Source organism: Alosa sapidissima, chromosome 4 (assembly GCF_018492685.1).
Source record: "Alosa sapidissima isolate fAloSap1 chromosome 4, fAloSap1.pri, whole genome shotgun sequence".
Classification (NCBI taxonomy): domain Eukaryota; kingdom Metazoa; phylum Chordata; class Actinopteri; order Clupeiformes; family Clupeidae; genus Alosa; species Alosa sapidissima.
The window spans coordinates 34122982-34142981 of record NC_055960.1 but is presented as its reverse complement, the minus strand read 5'-3'; the positions used below and the strand labels follow the sequence as shown (position 1 = coordinate 34142981).

Genomic DNA, 20000 nt, shown 5'->3' with positions numbered 1-20000 from the left:
AAAGGGGGCAGCGCAGGTGAGGGGATCTGCCAGCTCTTGAAAGGGGGAAGCGCAGGTGAGGGGATCTGCCAGCTCTTGAAAGGGGGAAGCGCAGGTGAGGGGATCTGTCAGCTCTTGAAAGGGGGAAGCGCAGGTGAGGGGATCTGCCAGCTCTTGAAAGGGGGAAGCGCAGGTGAGGGGATCTGCCAGCTCTTGAAAGGGGGAAGCGCAGGTGAGGGGATCTGCCAGCTCTTGAAAGGGGGAAGCGCAGGTGAGGGGATCTGTCAGCTCTTGAAAGGGGGAAGCGCAGGTGAGGGGATCTGCCAGCTCTTGAAAGGGGGAAGCGCAGGTGAGGGGATCTGCCAGCTCTTGAAAGGGGGAAGCGCAGGTGAGGGCATCTGCCAGCTCTTGAAAGGGGGCAGCGCAGGTGAGGGGCTCTGCCAGCTCTTGAAAGGGGGAAGTGCAGGTGAGGGGCTCTGCCAGCTCTTGAAAGGGGGAAGCGCAGGTGAGGGGATCTGCCAGCTCTTGAAAGGGGGCAGCGCAGGTGAGGGGCTCTGCCAGCTCTTGAAAGGGGGAAGCGCAGGTGAGGGGCTGTCAGGTGTCTCTTCACTTAACCTGGACCCAAAGCAGAAGCGGAGCTCCTTTAGGGGGGCCCCAGTTCAGCTGCCACTTGTTCATGTGCCGCCTCCACACAGCAGAGCTCAGTCAGGGGGCCCCAGGGGACCGTTAGGGAGCCAATGGAAGAATAATACAAAATGTGCTTAATGATGAGGCAGGAAAACGGCCTCTATCGCTGTTATGTGAGCACGTTATGGTGATGTATAAATATGGTATTATCAGCTTTTTATGCTAATCCACATAGACTGTTCCATAGACTGGCCTTATCACATTGTAACTACCGGTATACAATTGAAATGTCACTGTCTCTTGTAGTGAAAATAATACCATAACAATGAATGGTATTCATAAATGGTATTCATATAATTGTGGGCAGCCGTGGCCTACTGGTTAGCGCTTCAGATTTGTAACCGGAGGGTTGCCGGTTCAAACCCCGACCAGTAGGAACGGCTGAAGTGCCCTTGAGGGCACCTAACCCCTCACTGCTCCCCGAGCGCCGCTGTTGTAGCAGGCAGCTCACTGTGCTGGGATTAGTGTGTGTGCTTCACCTCACTGTGTGTCCGCTGTGTGTGTGTTTCACTAATTAACGGATTGGGATAAATGCAGAGACCAAATTTCCTCATATATACTCTTGATCACGGGATCAAGAGTATATATACTTACACTTAGTAAGACATTTGAGTTGGGACTGGAAAGTAGGATTGGGAACAGGGCACATTGCCTGTACATTATTACGGTAAACGCTGTTATTTACACCATTACCCCGTAGTGAAATCTCTCTCTCTCTCTCTCTCTCTCTCTCTCTTTCTTGTTCCATTTTGAGTGTGGTACCAGAGCATTTGGATTTGATTATGGGCCAGCCTGCATTTACCACACCCATAAAATTTGAGGATGTCAAATGCCTAAACCATTGTTTTCTGCTCATCTTTTAAAGTTATTGCGCTGTCAAAACCTTGTGTAACAGACACGACTGCGGAATCGAATCATTTTGGTTCTCCAGCTGCAGTGATTGATTGATTCAGGTGACGTGAATGACGGCTTCACTGTTGCTCATCAGTCCATCTTCCTGTAAAACCCACCCAAACGATTTGATTGGCACAAACAAATCTTAATCCGGCATAGGAACTGCTCAATGGAGCGACCCCAGACCAAATGTCCCGCCCTCAAATATTGTGGGCTGGGTCATTTTGGACTAACTTCCATGCTACAACACTACAGCAACTAAGGCAAACAGTGAGTCTCACTATGACACATTACAATGGCAGTTTGGGTCTCAGGCTGCACACCCATTCACTTATAGAAGATAAGATAAGATAAGACTTTATTGATCCCACAGCAGGGAAATTTACTTGTCACAACAGCCCAGTAGTATTTAAATAGAGAGTAAGAAAGTTGTATACAGTATGCCCAGCATACAAGCACACCTAAAAAACAAAAAATCACACAGTGATTGCAACACGCCTTAGGGTTTCACCAATACTTTGAGGCAGAGTGAACCAATATATATATGGTGAATAAAAAAGCTTCACATCACATGATGCACATATTAATAATGAAGTTCAGACACTATATTAACATTACAAATTTTCATGACAGTAGTGTTATACATTCTGATGGCAGATGGAATAAAAGACCTGCGAAAGCGCTCCTTCTTAAATGATGGGTGTAGTAGTCTGTTCCTAAAAGAACTGTTTTGCGCAGCCACTGTCCCATGGAGCGGATGAGAGGAATTGGCCATGATGGATGCCAATTTGTCCAACATCCTCCTCTCCCCAACCACCTCAACAGGCTCTAGTTGGCAGCCCAGGACAGAGCCGGCCCTTTTCACCAGCTTATTTATTCTTCTCCTGTCCCTCTCAGAAAACCCACTACCCCAACAGACTACAGCATAAAAAATAGCTGACGCCACAATTGTGTCATAAAAAGTCCTTAATAATGACCTGCACACACCAAAAGACCTCAGTCTTCTCAGCAAGTGGAGACGACTTTGGCCCTTCTTGTACAGGGCATCTGTGTTTTGGGACCAGTCTAGTTTATTGTTAAGGTGAACACCCAGGTATTTGTAGACTGATACCACCTCAATGTCTATTCCCTGGATGTTCACTGCTGCAACTGATAATGCCTTACGGCTGAAGTCAATCACCATCTCCTTTGTCTTACTGGTGTTTATCTGCAGATGGTTCTTTCCACACCATTCAACAAAACTGGTGATGACCCCCTTATACTCCAGATCATTCCCCTTCTTAACACAGCCAACAATAGCTGTATCATCAGAAAATGTCTGGAGATGGCAGCTATCTGTGTCGTATTGGAAGTCTGAGGTATACAGGGAAAAGAGAAAGGGGGAGAGCACTGTGCCTTGTGGGGCCCCCGTGCTACAGACCACCACATCTGACTCACAGTCACGTAGCCTCACGTACTGTGGTCTGTTGGTGAGGTAGTTGATGATCCAAGCAGCAAGATGACAGTCGACTCCAGCTCCTTCTATCCTCCCTCTCAGCAGTGCAGGTTGTATTGTGTTGAATGCACTGGAAGAGTCAAAGAACACGACTCTAACAGAGCCCCCAGTACCCTCCAGGTGAGAGAGAGAACGGTGGAGGAGAAAAACTATTACATCCTCCACACCGATCCCTGGTCGATATGCGAACTGGAGGGGGTCCAGCTTACTGCCCACCAGGCAACGGAGGTAGTTCAGGACAATCCTCTCCCAGGTGTGATGTCAGAGCCACTGGCCTGAAGTGATTGGGCCTGAAGAGAACATGTGGACTATTGAAAATACATACATACACTCACTAATATGCACACACACACACACACACACACACACACACACACAATTACATATCCATTTGTATCGCTGCTTAATTGCATCTGACTCATACTCACTAAGAAAACAATTTTATCATTTTTTCAAAATGCACCCAAGAGACTATAAAAGATTCCCATTATGAATCTGCAGGGCATGGTTCTCATCAAAAGAAGTCACCACGCAGCATCCCATAATGCCTTTGCAAAGTGCACATCTTATAAAATAACTGTGGCACAAAGAGCCTCATAATGCATCTAGAAAGTTCTTGAGTGTTTCTATGAGTTGCTCCATCACTGGTCCGTCCTTTCGAGTGGCTCTTTATGAAACGACCTGCAGTGCCATTACCCCCTGGAGGAGAGAAGAGCGGTGCCATTTTGCTGGTCTGTGTCTTGCATATTCATCTAGCATCGCTCACTGTGCTGTTTCTATGGCAGTGAGCTGCTTGGTGTGCGTCATGTAGACATCAGCTTGGGTTGCAAGAGTGGAGTATGTGTGTGCATGCGTACGTGTGTGTGTGTGTGTGTGTGTGTGTGTGTGTGTGTGTGTGTGTGTGTGTGTGTGTGTGTGTGTGTGCGTACGTGTGTGTGTGTGTGTGTGTGTGTGTGTGTCAAGTAACTACAATGGAGAGAGCGTGCGGTAATAGCTAATGCTGCCAACCCACTACTGAGTGACTTTTTCTTTTTCATTACTTCTCAGAGAGAGAGGTGACATTTCATTAGCGTGTCCAGACTTTGTCCCCATTGTAAATAGGTGTGTGTGTGTGTGTGTGTGTGTGTGTGTGTGTGTGTGACTGACTCAGCCTGGTGGTTGCCTTCTTCTCACTGCACAACTGATTCATCTTGTTTGTACAAGTACATGAGTGTCATCTGTCAGAGTGGATGAGTAGGTGAAACACTTGTGTGTGTGTGTGTGTATGTGTGTGTGGTATGTGGTATATAAGTGTATGTATGTGCTGAGTGCTTCATGTAAGTGTGCCTTGAGGACAAACGATTAACAATCCTTCCTGTTCCTCCTCCTGTTTCACACACTCACATCCTGTCACCAGATTTCAGCAGCCTTTCTCTCCACAAGATCCCCGTATGTGATATCCATACGCACACAGTACTGTACACACACACACACACACACACACACTCTCTTTCTCTCTCACACACACACACACTCTCACATGCATGCAGGCACACACACACAAATGCACACACAAACTCAGAGCAATCTGGATCCCTTTCCCATTAACACTCATACGTAAGCTGATAAGTCTTCTGTCAAATTGAATGTTTATAGGCCCCAACACACAGTGACTCTCTCTGCTCTGCACATGGAACTGCACACACACCTGTGTGTTAGATCCAAATGTACCTACACACACACCTGTGTGTTAGATCCAAATGTACCTACACACATTAGATCCAGATGTACCTACACACACCTGTGTGTTAGATCCAAAGGTACCTACACACACCTGTGTGTTAGATGCAGAGTGGCCCCTCTTGCCCTGACTTATAATGACTCTCTGAATTGACACACAGGCCAGCTCATTGATGGATGTAGGTCTCAAAGAATATTCCAGAATTATGGAAATGATTATGGGACTCCTGTCATGACTGATCAGGCAAAAACACACATGAAGGGAAAGTGAGATGAGCTAAAGGGTGTGATTGATATAGATGTGTGATGTTTATTCCACAGTGATTGATCAAATATGTGTGATTGATATAGATGTGTGGTGTTTATTCCACAGTGATTGATCAAATGTCTGTGATTGTTTGATTATTCCTTCAACTTGCCTGTTGAGGCTGACCTGGATCGATGTTATTTGACTGAATAGATTATGTCCATCTTCTCTAGAGAATTAATAATCTGACTGTGTCCTGGCCTACTTATGGGTTGTGTGCCTGTAGCTCAGCTTTCAGAGCGGGTGGACATCAACTCCAGAATCTTCATTTCATCTTCAAAAAGTGAATAAATGAACAAAGATATTTCTTGGATAACAGTGGAATGGTTCTTATGTGGCTCTGATCTTGCACGGATGCGGCACAGACTCAGCTCGTCTTGAGGTGCCTTCACAGCCAGTCATGGAGAAGCCTAGCATGTAAAGCTAAGGCATGTGATTGTGCAACGGCTGGGGATAAGTTGTGTGTCATTCCTTGCAAAATATGCTCGTTTTGATTTGCTAATCTTCTGCAGAAGGCAGATTTTGCACAATGATAGCGGTTCTCTTGAAGCTGTATACTAATTTGTGGGAAACTTTACAGATTACAAACTTTGGAATTAAACAAAAAGTTGTAGCCTACTGTAGGCTTCACAGTGTGTTAATTCTGTAGATTACAAAACCACAACGGCTTTAAAACCCCCCTCAGATCTCGGCAGTAAGGAAATGAGATATTGAACAAATTGAACTCTAATGTTTCGTATATGAAATAAAACAGCAGCCACACAGAGAGATCTGCGGGGTACATAGTTAAAACTGCAGTGGCAGTGTGCACTATGTCCACTATGTGATTCGTTTACGCATCCAGAAGCTGATCTGTCGCTCGTGCTTGAGAACACTGGGTGGCGTTCCTCATTATACGACTGAATGAGTGCAGAACAGCAGAGACAGGCGGAAGGAAGAGGCCCTGATTAGTCAACCCAGCTCTAATCGCCCACACGGCCCGCCAGACTACTCGGCCAACACTGTGGGCTCCAGCCTGGTTTTTCTGAAGCATTACTTTAATCAACAAATTCCCCTTTGCCAGTGATTATACTCAGGATGATAATTAGTTGTTAATAATATGACACTAATTATTTTTCAGACTCAAGGGCACTTTGAAGAGAGACACTCATGCGAAACGTGGTGCTTTTCAGAACAAGCCTGTTGGGTTATTATGACCACTCTAGCATCATCTGTGTGTGTGTGTATGTGTGTGTTTGCTTGTCCGTGTTTGTGTCTGTGTGTGTGCTCGTGAGTGTGCATGTGTATGTGTGTGTTTGCTTGTCCGTGTTTGTGTCTGCGTGTGAGCTCGTGTGTGTGTGTTGGTCTTTGTGGGTGTGCTTGTCCCTGTTTGTGTCTGTGTGTGTGCTTGTGTGTGTGTGTTGGTGTGTGTGTGTGTGCTTGTCCATGTGTGTGGGGAAAGGTGTTGTAATGAGGGCCAGTGGGCATGGTGTGCACTGCAGCATGTAAACCTCACACTCTGATGCCGTAAGAGACAAGTCAATGACATGGGCTCCCTTGGGCTTTCGTTTCATTTGCTTGCATGTTTGCCTCCCAGCTCTGAGATTCAAAGCTCAATCCCAGTGTAGTTTTTTGCGCTTCACATACACCAGAGTCAAAGTGGAGGCATGGAGGTGATAGATAGGAACAGATGGATAGGTCAAGGGATGGATGAGACTAGGCTAGGTCATAGAACTACAAACAGTACAATGAATGCTCCCATTGGCACTATGTTCCATGCCAAAGCCATAATAGGAAGTGAAATAATCTATTGGGATGCTGCTGATGACGTATCATGTTTGATGTTGATCTTTTGCACTTTTTTGTTCTTGTTTCTGTTCTATGGGGTAAACATGTTTGTATCTCTGCCTGGTTGCACTGCAGATTGCACTGCAGATTGTTTATTGGGGATAATAATATTTTGTTTAGTGCATATTTTTCATATTCTTGCGCTTGCCTGTAGAAACTTGCCTCAGAGAGCTGTCGATTGTGATCCTGATTTAGTGGGTAAGGGCCAGTACCAGAGCAAATCCAGAACAGATCCACACACCAGATGCACATTCCAGATCTAGATCAGATGCAGACTGAGTCCAGATCAGATGCAGACTAGATCCACACTAGATCCAGATCAGATGCAAACTTGATCCACACTAGATCCAGATCAGATTCAGACTTGATCCACACCAGATAGAGTCAAGTAGATAGAGATCAGATCCACACTAGATCCACACTAGATCCAGATCAGATCCACACTAGATCCAGATCAAATGCAGACTAGATCCAGATCAGATTCAGACTAGATCCACACTAGATCCAGATCAGATGCAGACTTGATCACAACTGGATTACTGTAATGCTCTCTACACTGGCATCGATCAATCCCAGCTCCGCCGCCTGCAGTTGGTTCAGAACTCAGCCACCCGACTCCTCACCTGCACTAAAAAACGTCAACATATCACCCCAGTTCTGGCTTCACTCCACTGGCTCCCCATCCGCTACCGCATCAATTTCAAACTCCTCTTGACTGTATACAAATCTCTCCATGGTCTGGCCCCCACCTACCTGTCTGATCTTCTCCACCACCATTCCCCTTCCAGAGCTCTACGGTCAGCAGACCAACTGCGGCTGGAAGAACCCAGGGCCAGGCTGAAAACTAGGGGGGACAGAGCCTTTTCAGTGGCAGCCCCTAGACTCTGGAACTGCCTCCCCCTCCACATCCGTTCAGCTCAGTCTCTGAATGTTTTTTAAGTCCCTTTTAAAGACCCACCTCTTTTCACTTGCCTTTGGCTAGTGTCTCCCTTTATGCCCCAGTGTTTAGTTTTAAATGTTCTTTTTTCTGCATTTCTTAATTTATTTTAACTGTAGCCCTTTTTGTTTTTGTGCCTTCCTGTTTTTATTTATTGCACTTTATTGTGAAGCACTTTGGTACGGCTAAGCCGTCTGTAAATGCGCTATATAAATAAAATTGACATTGACATTGACATTGACATAGATCCGGATCAGGGCCAGATGTGGTCCAGAGACTGCTTGCAGTCAGATGCAGATAAGATCCAGATCAGATCCAGATAAGATGCAGACTAGATCCACACTAGATCCAGATCAGATGCAGACTAGATCCACACTAGATGCAGATCAGATGCAGACTAGATCCACACTTGAGACTGCTTGCCATATGAGTGAGCTCTGAATCTGCAACATTCAAAGCGAAGCAGCTTCCCAGGGCTCCCTTCAGTCCAGATGGCGCAGTGGAAGAACTGAAAGGTCGATACTAGCAGGGCTCTAGGGCTCTTGCTCTCTCTCTCTCTCTCTCTCTCTCTCTCTCTCTCTCTCTCTCTCTCTCTCTCTCTCTCTCTCTCTCTCTCGCCACCTAAACTGCTGAAGGTGACGACTGTTCTTTTTATTCTTGTGAGCTTTTCCTAAAGTTCTGCACAGCACCTTAAGACATACTTTCACACAGGCCTGAAACTCACTGCAGAACTTCTAGACCAAGCAAAGAGTAAAAAGGGCACTTCAGCTCATGAGTCAGTGTGATAAAAGTTGTGGACCAGAAGGGTGAGTGGGCTATTTGATCAGCTCTCCTAACTGAGGACCATTATCCCATTCCTGCCTAAAAGAAGCCTACTGACAGCCAGAAAGAGCACCTTTCCCCTCAAATGCTCTCTTTTTTTCTCTCTCTCTTTCTCATTTTCCCCACTATCTCCTGTTCCTCTCTCCTTTCTCTCTCTCTCTCTCTCTCTATGCCTGGAGGATGGCGTGTTCCTCCTGCTCAGCCATCCGAAACACAGATAGGGCTAAGAACAGCCGTGCCCGTGTATGTCTGGTCTGACAGCGCTGAGACGGAGATTTATTCACGGAGCCCCCTCGGGGGCCGGGCGGGGGGGGGGGGATGCCTCTGCGCTCCCGCCGCACACACTGATTCCATTTCAGGCTCTGTCATGCCGGTCATTCAGACGAGATGAGTCGCTTAATGCAGCTGTATGCAGGCAGCATGCTCAATGGGGGCTATTTGCTGCCATCACGTTCAATGGGCCCCAATATGAACCATTTTATGTGCTTCCATTGGAGGGAACACGCCCCCTGTGTGAACTACTTATTGTGAGCGAGATGCTCTAGATGTCAGATTGGTGCCATTGTACATGACACCATTACCATTGTGAGCAATTTACCATTTAACAGCTTTTGTGCAGGATGAATGTGCTGAACCTTTTTCATTCCGCTGTGTGTGATATGCCCAATATCAACCACTATCTCCTGCTGCCAACCACTATCTCCTGCTGACATCACCTCTGGGATGTCCAATAGGAACGATTGCTGCAACTTCCTTTCTTTGGGGCTTGCCCAATAGGAGCCATATTCCTCCATTGTGTGCGGTATTCTCGATTTAGTGAAAAAGTTAACTGTCATTGTGTATATGATGAATGACAGTGTGTGTGTGTGTGTTTGTGTGTGTGTGTGTGTGTGTGTGTGTTTGTGTGTGTGTGTGTGTGTGTGTGTGTGTGTGTGTGTGTGTGTCATGATATGTTTTCTTGCTGCCTGTGCGTCTCCTCATCCTCTCATCCCATCCTTTCTGTGTTGCGTCCAGATCTTCACACGCTATGGAAAGTGCTACACCTTCAACTCGGGCCAGGATGGGCGCCCCCTACTGGTCACCATGAAGGGAGGCATGGGCAACGGCCTGGAGATCATGCTGGACATCCAACAGGACGAGTACCTGCCTGTGTGGGGAGAGACAGGTATGAGCAACACACACACACACATACTCACGTACACACTGTATGTATATATTCACACACACATGCACATTTAAAGTAAATACACGTGCAAAAGTAGCAACAACCCATACATATACACCACACATGGGCACCATACAGCCCGCGGGCATTCCCTGACCGGCCCGCGAAAAAACAGTAGTCAAGAGCCTAGCATAGAGATAATGCACGCAAATCAATATCGTTGCTTTTACTTCGAAAGCGACTGCTATTTGTACGCCCATACATTTGTGCGTGGATGTAAACACCCTCACTGATGTGCTGGTGAATAGAATTTATGCTTCTGCGTCGACACAATGCAGTTGCCTTTACACGTCGGCGTAAACCTTTCAAAGTTTAAGTAAGTAAGTATAAATACTCTTTTGATCCCGTGAGGGAAATTTGGTTCCTGCATTTATCCCAATCCGTGAATTAGTGAAACACACTCAGCACACAGTGAACACACAGTGAGGTGAAGCACACACTAATCCCGGCGCAGTGAGCTGCCTGCTACAACAGCGACGCTCGGGGAGCTGAGGGGTTAGGTGCCTTGCTCAAGGGCACTTCATCCGCTTCCTACTGGTCGGGGTTCAAACCGGCAACCCTCCGGTTACAAGTCCAAAGCGCTAACCAGTAGGCCACGGCTGCCCCCAGTTTTGTGTCTCCTGTGTCTGCGTCGCTCACCACCGCAACGGTTGTTAGAATGTCAAACTCCTACTGCTGCTCGCTGGCAATACGAATTGTTCATTTCAAAACGTTACTGACAGATAGACAGTTTACAATTGGATAACCCCGTCATTGGAACCAAAATATGTCTGAGTTTATTTGCAAAGCTTATGTTAGCGAACTAGTATGATGCTACTACCACAGGTTGCTTGAAGCAGCCGGCTCAACACACAGGGCACCAATCACAGTTTTGTGTATAAAGTTAAAGCAAAAACATAGCCTACATTTTCAAAATAGTTTTCTTTGTTCTATGTTGATTAACTAATGACCGCCTACTATTGTCTGCTCCACATTTTCATAGTCTAATTCTGCATAGAGTTAATTTAATGATGGTAATGATTTAATGATGAAATATTGCTGAGTGTTGATGAAATGGTGGCACAGGCTTATGGTTGTACTGACTCCTTCACATTTTCATGGCCTAGCCTAATTATATAGATATTGTACTACTTTTTTAAAACTTTGAAAACTGAAAAAAAAAAAATGTCAAAAAATAATTTTCGAGAATGAGAATTAAATACTGGACATATATTAAATATTGCCGTTTTTCCTTCGTCTCCCTCACATTTTCATCGGTTCTTACGAGTAGTAATCAAAACCATATGATTTACTTGATGTTATACAAGAACAGAATAGAACTGAACAGAATTGAGTTCAGACTTGAGTTCGGTATTTTGGGTCCGGCCCTCCTCAACAGTCCCAGTTTGTCATGTGGCCCCTTGGGGAAATTAGTTGCCCACCCCTGATATACACACATAAGGCAACATTAGAGGTTACCATGTCTTTGCAAAACACTTAAAGCAGACAGAATGGAAATCATTTTTATCTTGGCTTTGTTGAATAAGGAGAGTTTGGTACGTGCCCACAAAGTTAGCTACCCTAAATCAGAAAAAAGTTATTTCCTCCCAAATGTAAATCACTAACTTTGAAATGACCACAAATTCACAAATGGGTGTATCTGAATCTGAAGTGTGACACCAACACCAACACAAACTGTGACACAAACAATCCCTCTGATCACCACCACCTTCCACACGTTTACCATTTTGAGTTGGAGATTCAGGTAGCCGTGGCTGGAGCTTGTTGTGAGCAGTCTTTCGCTGTAAGGCAGCTAATCAGTATAAAGTTCACTTAATTGTTCAAGTGGGTGCCATATAAGCATGAGGGTGCGCTAGGCATCTCATTAGTACATCCATTCTAAGTCATCTTTAAGGCTCGTGACGGCCTCGCGTACCTCTGTTGTGGTGGGAGGTTCCCCAATATCTTCTCTAATGGGACTCTGAGGATGTGGCTGGTGATGTCTGGTTTAGCTGTGCTGCATGGGTGGAGGAGTTCCTGGAAGTGATCTTTCCATAGGGCTTTACCGGACTCATTATCCTTCAGCAGCTTTGAGCGCAGGGGGTTTAAGATGCGGTAGCTTGGGCCTTTCACAGCCTTCGTGGCTCTGAACAAACCTCTGTAATCTGCAATTTTGTAGTCTGAGTTTTCCAGTTAGAATTTCCAGAGCCTTTATTGTCCACCAGTAGCTGTTAAGCTCCCTCTCCCAGCCACCTCGACACTAGCCTGGGTTTTCCCATGCTGCCTTACGCGTGCGATTTTATTCACGCTGCTAGGCTGCCTGGATTCTATGGACTTCGTTTTCACCTCAACGAAGGAACCAATCACAGAACGGAGGGAGGGCAGCAAGACGATGACGACACACCGAAGCCGTTATGAGCTATTATATGTACAGACGCATTTGATAGACATTCGTAGCGCCCAATCAATGGCTCTGGGCATTCGTAAACCACGTTTCAAATACGAGGAAATTAATGTCTAGTTCCCAGACCCCATCTCAATGAGATGAGGTCTGACATTAGCCAGGCTACCTCGACACTGGAGTGAGCCATTCATTTGGACTCGCAGGTTATATCAATTCAATCAATCTCTCCACTTCTGTTTGTTTTATATACTAATGAATGTCAATTTCACCATGAGGGCAGACGTGGTGAAATTAGCTGACGACTCTGTCATTGTCTCTTTACTTAAGGACAGTGACATTGACCATGGGCCAGTGGTAAGTGATTTCAGCACATGGTGCAATGACTCCTTTTTAAACATAAATGTGACAAAGACCAAGGAAATGATCATTGATTTTAGGAAACAACACCCCCCTCTTCCCCCTGCTATCATAAATGGGCAGTTTGTTGAAAGGGTTGAGGAGTACAAATACCTAGGGATAAAAATGAACAGTAAATTGAGGAACTTTAACATTGATCCTACTTTTATGAGGATGTTACACCTATTTTATTGAGTCTGTTTTAACCTTTTCTTTTATTAGCTGGTTTGGGTCATTGTCTATGAAGAACAAAAAGACTGGAGAGCATTGTTAAAGTATATAGTAAGATTGCTGGCACTAATTTTACTGACCTCCACCATACTTTTGACCCCAGAACGACCAGGAAAGCTTATTCGGTTGTTGCGGACCCCAGACACCCCCTGTTTGGGGAGTTTAGACTCCTCCCCTCAGGGCGGAGGTATACAATGCCAAGGTGTAGGACAAGGTTTAAGAATTCATTTGTCCCCACTGCCATTTCCCTGATTAACAAATCGTTTTTAAACTACTATTTATACTTACAGTATATTTAAGATTACCTTGTTTATTTATTTGTCTCTGTATGTGTCTTAAATGTTATTTGTCTCTGTATGTGTCCTAAATGTTTTGATGTGTATGTCTTGTAGGATGTTGTATGGCATATTTGTTGGTACTGCTGGCTGTTCAAACCAATTACCCCTCGGGGACATTAAAGTTTCCTTACCTTACCTTAATTTGCCAGGCACGAAAGGACATCCTTTTTTGGAGATGTTATCTCTGTGTTATTCTCATCAAACCTGTTCTGGTGTTTTCTGGACTTGTAACCAAGGGTGCTTTTGTAGATATTGAGGATAGTGGATATGAGCAAGCTCCAGTGCTCCTTGGTGTCATCAGGATATTCTTGTTGAAACCTGTTGATGAACTAAGGATCGATGGGGTTGGGTTTGTCCTGAGGAACCAGACTATCAGTCACCTCTCTGAACTTCCTGTGGGGATGAATGAGCGTATCATGACCATCCGTCTGGTGCTTGCCAATAACCAGATGGCAACAGTGTGTGTCCGCAGAGGAAGTACAAGAGACCTCTTATGCCTGCCAGGATGAGACTGTCAATAATCGCCAAAGAGGATTACATTATTCTCCTAGGTGACTTCCGGGAGGGTCAGCACCAGGAAGGGCACTATAGGCAAGACAGGCATCGGGAACATAAACTCTAAGGCGGGGATCACATCAGCCAGCGGCAAGCGGCAGCGGCAAACGTAACGCAACACTCAGACCATAATAAGTTTTATCTCGTTCCTAAGCAACACAAACGGTTTGTCAATTGAATACGCTCGCGTTGCGCTTTGAAAGTTGAACCAAGTTCAACACTCAGCTTGTTCAACGCTGGCGACGTCTAACTGGCGACATCACCCTTGCTTCAGACAGTGACATCTTATTGACTACGTTGTGGTAAGAGCAAGGGATCAACATGACATGAGCATCAAAGGGGCCATGATTGATTCAGATGACTGCTGGACAGATCATCGGCCTCATTACATCCACATTGTCCATCAAAAAGAAGACGAACGATTCAAAGAAGAAGAAAAAGAAGAGGACGATTCAAAAGAAGGACGATTCAAAAGAAGCAGACCCAGTCAAGACTGACACACATACACACACACACACACACACACACACAGATACACACACACACATACACACACAACCAGGGACTAATCATGGACATATGATGCAATTAAGGTGCAAGGACTGCAGACTCGCCACCTTCGCATTTATTAGCCTTTCAAAGTCATCCCTATCTTAGCCTTCCAGGTAGGGCAGTTATGACAGAGACCCCTACCAAATGCTCCCCTTTAATGATGGCCAAGATAAATCATGGTACTTCAAATGATATGCCTATGAGGGTGTGTGTGTGTTAGCGTGTGTGTGCTGGCCAAATTTGTGTATATTTATTTTGGATTGTGGATGCAAATAATGAAGTTATTGTGTGTGTGTGTGTGTGTGTGTGTGTGTGTGTGTGTGTGTGTGTGTGTGTGTGTGTGTGTGTGTGTGTGTGTGTATTTCTGTTTTTATATTAATTTGCCCATAGTGACTGCAGTAACAAAGGATAGCATGATTGACATTCTCACCACAGTTGCTGTTTTCACGGCCTCTCATGTATAGTGCTGTTGTGTTTTGATAAAGGCTGTAGCCTGTACTCTATGCATGGGTCAGATACAGAAGCTCCTTCAAGGCTCTCTGTGGCATCGGAACAGAAATGCAACAGCCTGGAACTAAACACAAACTATGGCAGTGGACTCTGGCATTGACCTGGCTCAAACTTTGCACAAATATGAGGTGTGTTTAAGTCAGAGGCAGGCATACCAGGCAAAAGTTTGAAATTACAAAGTGTTACATTTTTACTCTTATCCATCCATGTTTGTTCACCGACAACTACCTTATAGATAATTTGTAGGTGTTCAAAAACATGATATGCCTTGAAGTCAAAGCAAACAAAGAAGTTTTGCCTGTGCCATTTTGATGTGCTATGCACACCTCTGCTGGGCCCACACAGAGATAGCATTCAAGGAATTTGCCGGTCCAAGTATCCCTGGGCCCACTCTGAGCCTGCTACACACAACCATGCACTCCTTCAGAATGCCGCTGGGAATTGGGCTCAGCCATTCACACAGTGTCACCATAGGGCCGTGCCTTATCAGTTCCAGAGATAACTCTGCTCCAAGTGATCTCCAGGAGCTGGAGCAAGCCTCTGTGTACTGAACGCCTGGGGACTGAGTCTCAGGAGAGCATCAGCGGGGAATGGCAATGTAGCAAGCGGCTGGGCTGTGAGTAAGAGTGTCATGAAAAAAAGAAGTGTCATGGGGGAGTTAGAGACAGAGAAACTGACAAGACAAGACAAGACAGAGCGCTGCCAACTAATGTTCTTGAGACCGGTCAACAGTTTCAGATGGTAGATGTATAGTATAAAAGTATATATACTCTTTTGATCCTGTGTGGGAAATTTGGTCTCTGCATTTATCCCAATCCGTGAATTACTGAAACACACTCAGCGAACACACAGTGAGGTGAAACACACACTAATCCCGGCGCAGTGAGCTGCCTGCTACAACAGCGGCGCTCGGGGAGCAGTGAGGAGTTAGGTGCCTTGCTCAAGGGCACTTCAGCCATTGCTACTGGTCGGGGTTCGAACTAGCAACCCTCCGTTACAAGTCCGAAGCGCTAACCAGTAGGCCACGGCTGCCCCAATGAATGAAAGATGAACAAGCCTCAAGCTCACAAACTGCCTTTTTTTTTTTTACATCACGCCATGGTTTCGGATACAGAGAATGCATTGGGAGAGCACAGGCTTTGGAGAACACATGTGACTGGTCAGAGATGTGGAGAGTCTGACCAGACGAGTGAAGAAGGAGAAGACACGCTGCGTAAAGTGATGTGTTGACTCAACACCGTGAGGCCGTCTTGTTGCTTTGACACTATGTGTTGACATAATTTAACATGGTATAAGCAACCAGATGACTTGTCTGATGTCAATGTGTTGTGTTTTTGTGTAATAAACTTGACACTGCACATTGGCATAACTTTACTCGGTCAAAGGAGTTACCGGTACGTATAATTTTGTGTATTGAACCTGCAGACATTCTCTTTGGACAGCCCACAAGGAGACTTTAGCCATCACAGCCCGGCCTGGTATCAATTACACTGTCTCCGCCAACACGTCAGCGGCTTCACAAGTGACCAGAAAGGCCCTAGATCTCTGGAATGAGTCCATTAAACAGAGCTGCAGCGCTGCTATGCCACGAGGAGCATCAGACTGCTACACCATAGAGGCTGTCCCAGGTTATAGACAGCTTGTTAAGGGAATATATGGAGCAAAAAGTGGTTAGTGTGGTCTGCTGATTCAGCATGGGGGAGCGCACAGGAGTGTTATGACAGCTCTGACTGGTCATTTTTTATGGGCTCCTGGACACGTATACTAAATGGGTTGATGGATGTGGTGTCTGGTTCAATCTTAGTCAGTGGAGAGTTGTGATTGGCCCACAGGGAACCGGATAAGATTAGGGGGGGGGGGGGTCTGAGGGGCCGTTTATACAAGAACGATTGCGAAGGAAGACGACAAAATATTTTATCATAAGTGCCTTTCTTTTACATGGCGACCCCGCCATCAGGGCTTGAAGACGCAAAAATCTGAAGACTCCTTCCAGAGTGTACAGTTTTGAAGACGACCCGGGTTGCGTCTCCGTATAAACGGCTAAACCAAAGATCCTTGATTACCTCTCTGGCTAAACTGTATAATTAGAATGTCTGCGCGTGACGTACCGGGGTTCTATCACACCACCACCCAGCGGTCTAGAATGCATATCCAATCGAATATCACATACTCTTGCGTCTTCATATAAACAAAGATTTCCCCCTGAGAATGCTCGTCTAAACGCGAATAAAAAAATGAAGACGCGACGCCACTTTTGCGTCTTCTCTTTTCATCGTCACCGTATAAACGTAGCCTGAATCTCCATTATTATCTTACAGACCTCACCTCAACTCTTCAGGTATTCACACCTACATGAGAAGCATGGATTCATTTATCCTGCCAATGGAGTTTTTCATTAAAAAAGAAAGCCTCATTTTTAGCTACACTTCACAAATTACTAAACAAGAACACAATCAAAGAATGACAAAGCAAAAGAGCTAAGCCAAAGTACAGGGGAAATATGGGGTGCAAATGTAGAAGCAACGACACAGGGATGACTTTCGGTTTGAGTTGGATTAATGGCCCTAGCTCACAGAGACAGAATCAGACCGAGGCAGAGAAAGTAAGTCTGTGTGAAATATGGAAGCTACTCTGAGATAATGAGGGGTTTAACTGGTTTAATATAATATTTTATACATTCGCTGACAAAGCTCATGAAATGGTTATGGATCCAGACTTCCAGACTTCCAGACAGTTAAATGCTATTGGACCATGTAAATTGAAATGAAAGCTCAGGTTCAGACATTTGTGCAGTTAAGAATGTATACTGACAAACACACACACACACACACACACACACACACACACACACACACACACATTGACTGCTACTCTATACCTCAGTACAGAATTATCAGCAGGAAATCCTACAATTCGTTTTGCTGGACTCAGTTGTCAATACTTGGCCATAAGACTGCAGTAATTAGGCTTGGCTTGGCAGAAGAGGAGGTTCTGTATGTGTGTGTGTGTCTGTGTGTGTGTGTGTGTGTGTAACAAGTGGAGCTTTTGTTTACACCAATCACATCATCATGAGAGTAAAACCTGAACATACCTTTCTGATTGATTACACAGACACACACAAAGCACACACACAGGAACACACAGGCACACACACATAAGAGACAAAGAGATCATGAGAGAGCAAGAGAAATATTGACATACACAAACACCTCTGTGGACTATTAGGTACTCCTAAAGTGCATTTGTCAAAGTCACTTTGAGGTTGGGATGGGCTCAAAACAAACACAGACACACACACGTGCACATGCACACACTCTCTTTCTCTCTCTCTCTCTCTCTCTCTCTCTCTCTCTCTCTTACACATACACACACACACACACTACTTCAGCCATCAGGGGGCCCCAGTGTTAATGTGAAATCTATACGCAAAGAGTATCTCGCAAGATGGCTGCTGTTGAGTTCCATTGATTTCTCCTCTATTCAGCTTGCTTCTGGTGCATTTCTCAAAGCCTCTCTTCTCTGGGCGCACGCAGTCAATCACCCCAATTACCACAGCAAGGCCGTCTTCTACAGATGCTGGAACATTCCCCGCTTTGGCTGCGCTGTATGGATCTGTGTAAAATGCTGGTTCACATCTGAGAATGTTTTTTTTCTTTTTATCTTGGGTACCACACAGCTAGCAGCATTTTTCATCAGATAAACTAAGAAACTGAGTCTTTGAGGCTGACAGTAGTGATTGCAAAGAGGGTGAATCATAAAGTGAGAAGTGAAACTGGTCCAAAAACATGAAAGTTACTCTCTGGTTTGCTTTTCCCTTCTTGGTTGGGTGTGGGAATTGTAGCTTTCAAAACATTAAAGACAAAATGACTTACTACAAGGTTGAAAGGGATTTCAGTGGTTGTCCCGATGGTGGTGGTACGAATGCCATGATGCACAAAATATTTCCATAAAGCTTTGATACTGCAAAGAGAGACCACAGTTCAGTGTCACTGTAATGTAGGTCACTTTGAAAAAATTAATAAATGCAACGTAAATGTGAGCACTTTTGTCAGAGATGGGGCAAATAATCCTGCCAGGAAAGGCAGTCTCAGCTGTTTACTCTTCAGATGCCATTCTTATGGAAAGTCATCCTGCCTGCCAGTCTGTTACGGTGCACTGAAAGAAAACCCTGACAACCACATAAATAATTAGAGCACCGTGATAGACAAGAGTAGCATATGACATGTTTCACATTGACACACCATCAGTCAGACAGACAACCAGAATTCTCCTTAAAGCGGAAAAGCAAAAAAAAAAAAAAAAAAACTGTAGCGTCTCATACGTGTCATAAAAGATAATCCTTATCAATGTGTTTTAGAAAATTAGTTTCGGAGTTGTCTCTGTGTGTTCTCCGAAAGGACTGCGGATGTCGGCTCAGGAATGCTCGTGTCACTGTGCTGAGAGAGAGACAGAGAGAGAGAGAGGGGGAGAGAGAGAGAGAGGCAGAGAGAGAGGGTGAGAGAGAGAGACAGAGAGAGAGAGAGAATGTCTCTTTATCTTGGCGTGGAAGTGTGTCTGTGATAAAGTGGATACTGTGTCTAGTTGGGAGCCAGGCTCTTTGTTATTTTATATGGAGGTTATCAGCCTACCCCCTCCAGCAGGGCTGGGAGGACATGCAGCATATGTTTTTATCTGATGCGGAGCTGTGGAGAATATGCTTTAGTTTAGCAGATGCGGCTTCAGGTTTTCTCCTTCCAGATCCACGATAAACACTTTCATAATCCTCTCGCTCGCTACGACTATCAGGTATGACAACAGCCCAGAGAAAGCTTAGTAAAATTGTAACGTCAGCCACCTTAAAACTGTAGCAGTCTAGTTTGTCTTGTGTAATGCTGTCATTTTAAAAGCATGACATCCTATAATGCCAATGTGAAAATCAACCAAAGGCACACACATCCAGAACAGGGAACTTTAGGTACTGGACAGAGGAAAATGTTAGTACAAAAGACTCTGAACACCAGACCCCAGACCCCCCCCCCCCCCCCCCCCTTCCCCCGAAATGTTGTAATAATTTACCACCTTTGTAACGTTTTGGGGCCCAAGCCCTTCCAACAAGCAGCTCCATACACTCCCGTTTGGGGTGACTAGGATGCATTTCATCATG

At 45.2% G+C, this 20000-nt stretch overlaps 1 protein-coding gene and 1 long non-coding RNA gene across 4 annotated transcripts in view; one reads left to right on the top strand and one right to left on the bottom strand.

Annotated features, from left to right (window-relative positions):
* The window catches only part of asic1b (acid-sensing (proton-gated) ion channel 1b), a 219240-nt gene that overhangs the window by 180522 nt on the left and 18718 nt on the right, over positions 1-20000 (top strand). For all 3 annotated transcript variants that reach the window (XM_042090129.1, XM_042090128.1, XM_042090130.1), the window contains one exon: positions 9682-9832. In XM_042090129.1, the coding sequence (XP_041946063.1) occupies positions 9682-9832 (151 nt within the window). The remainder of the gene's footprint in view (positions 1-9681; positions 9833-20000) is intronic.
* LOC121707504 lies at positions 8040-10126 on the bottom strand. The gene is made up of 3 exons (XR_006031342.1): positions 9990-10126; positions 9172-9176; positions 8040-8050 (listed from the first exon to the last, which is right to left on the bottom strand). It is a non-coding gene; the product is annotated as an uncharacterized LOC121707504 (long non-coding RNA).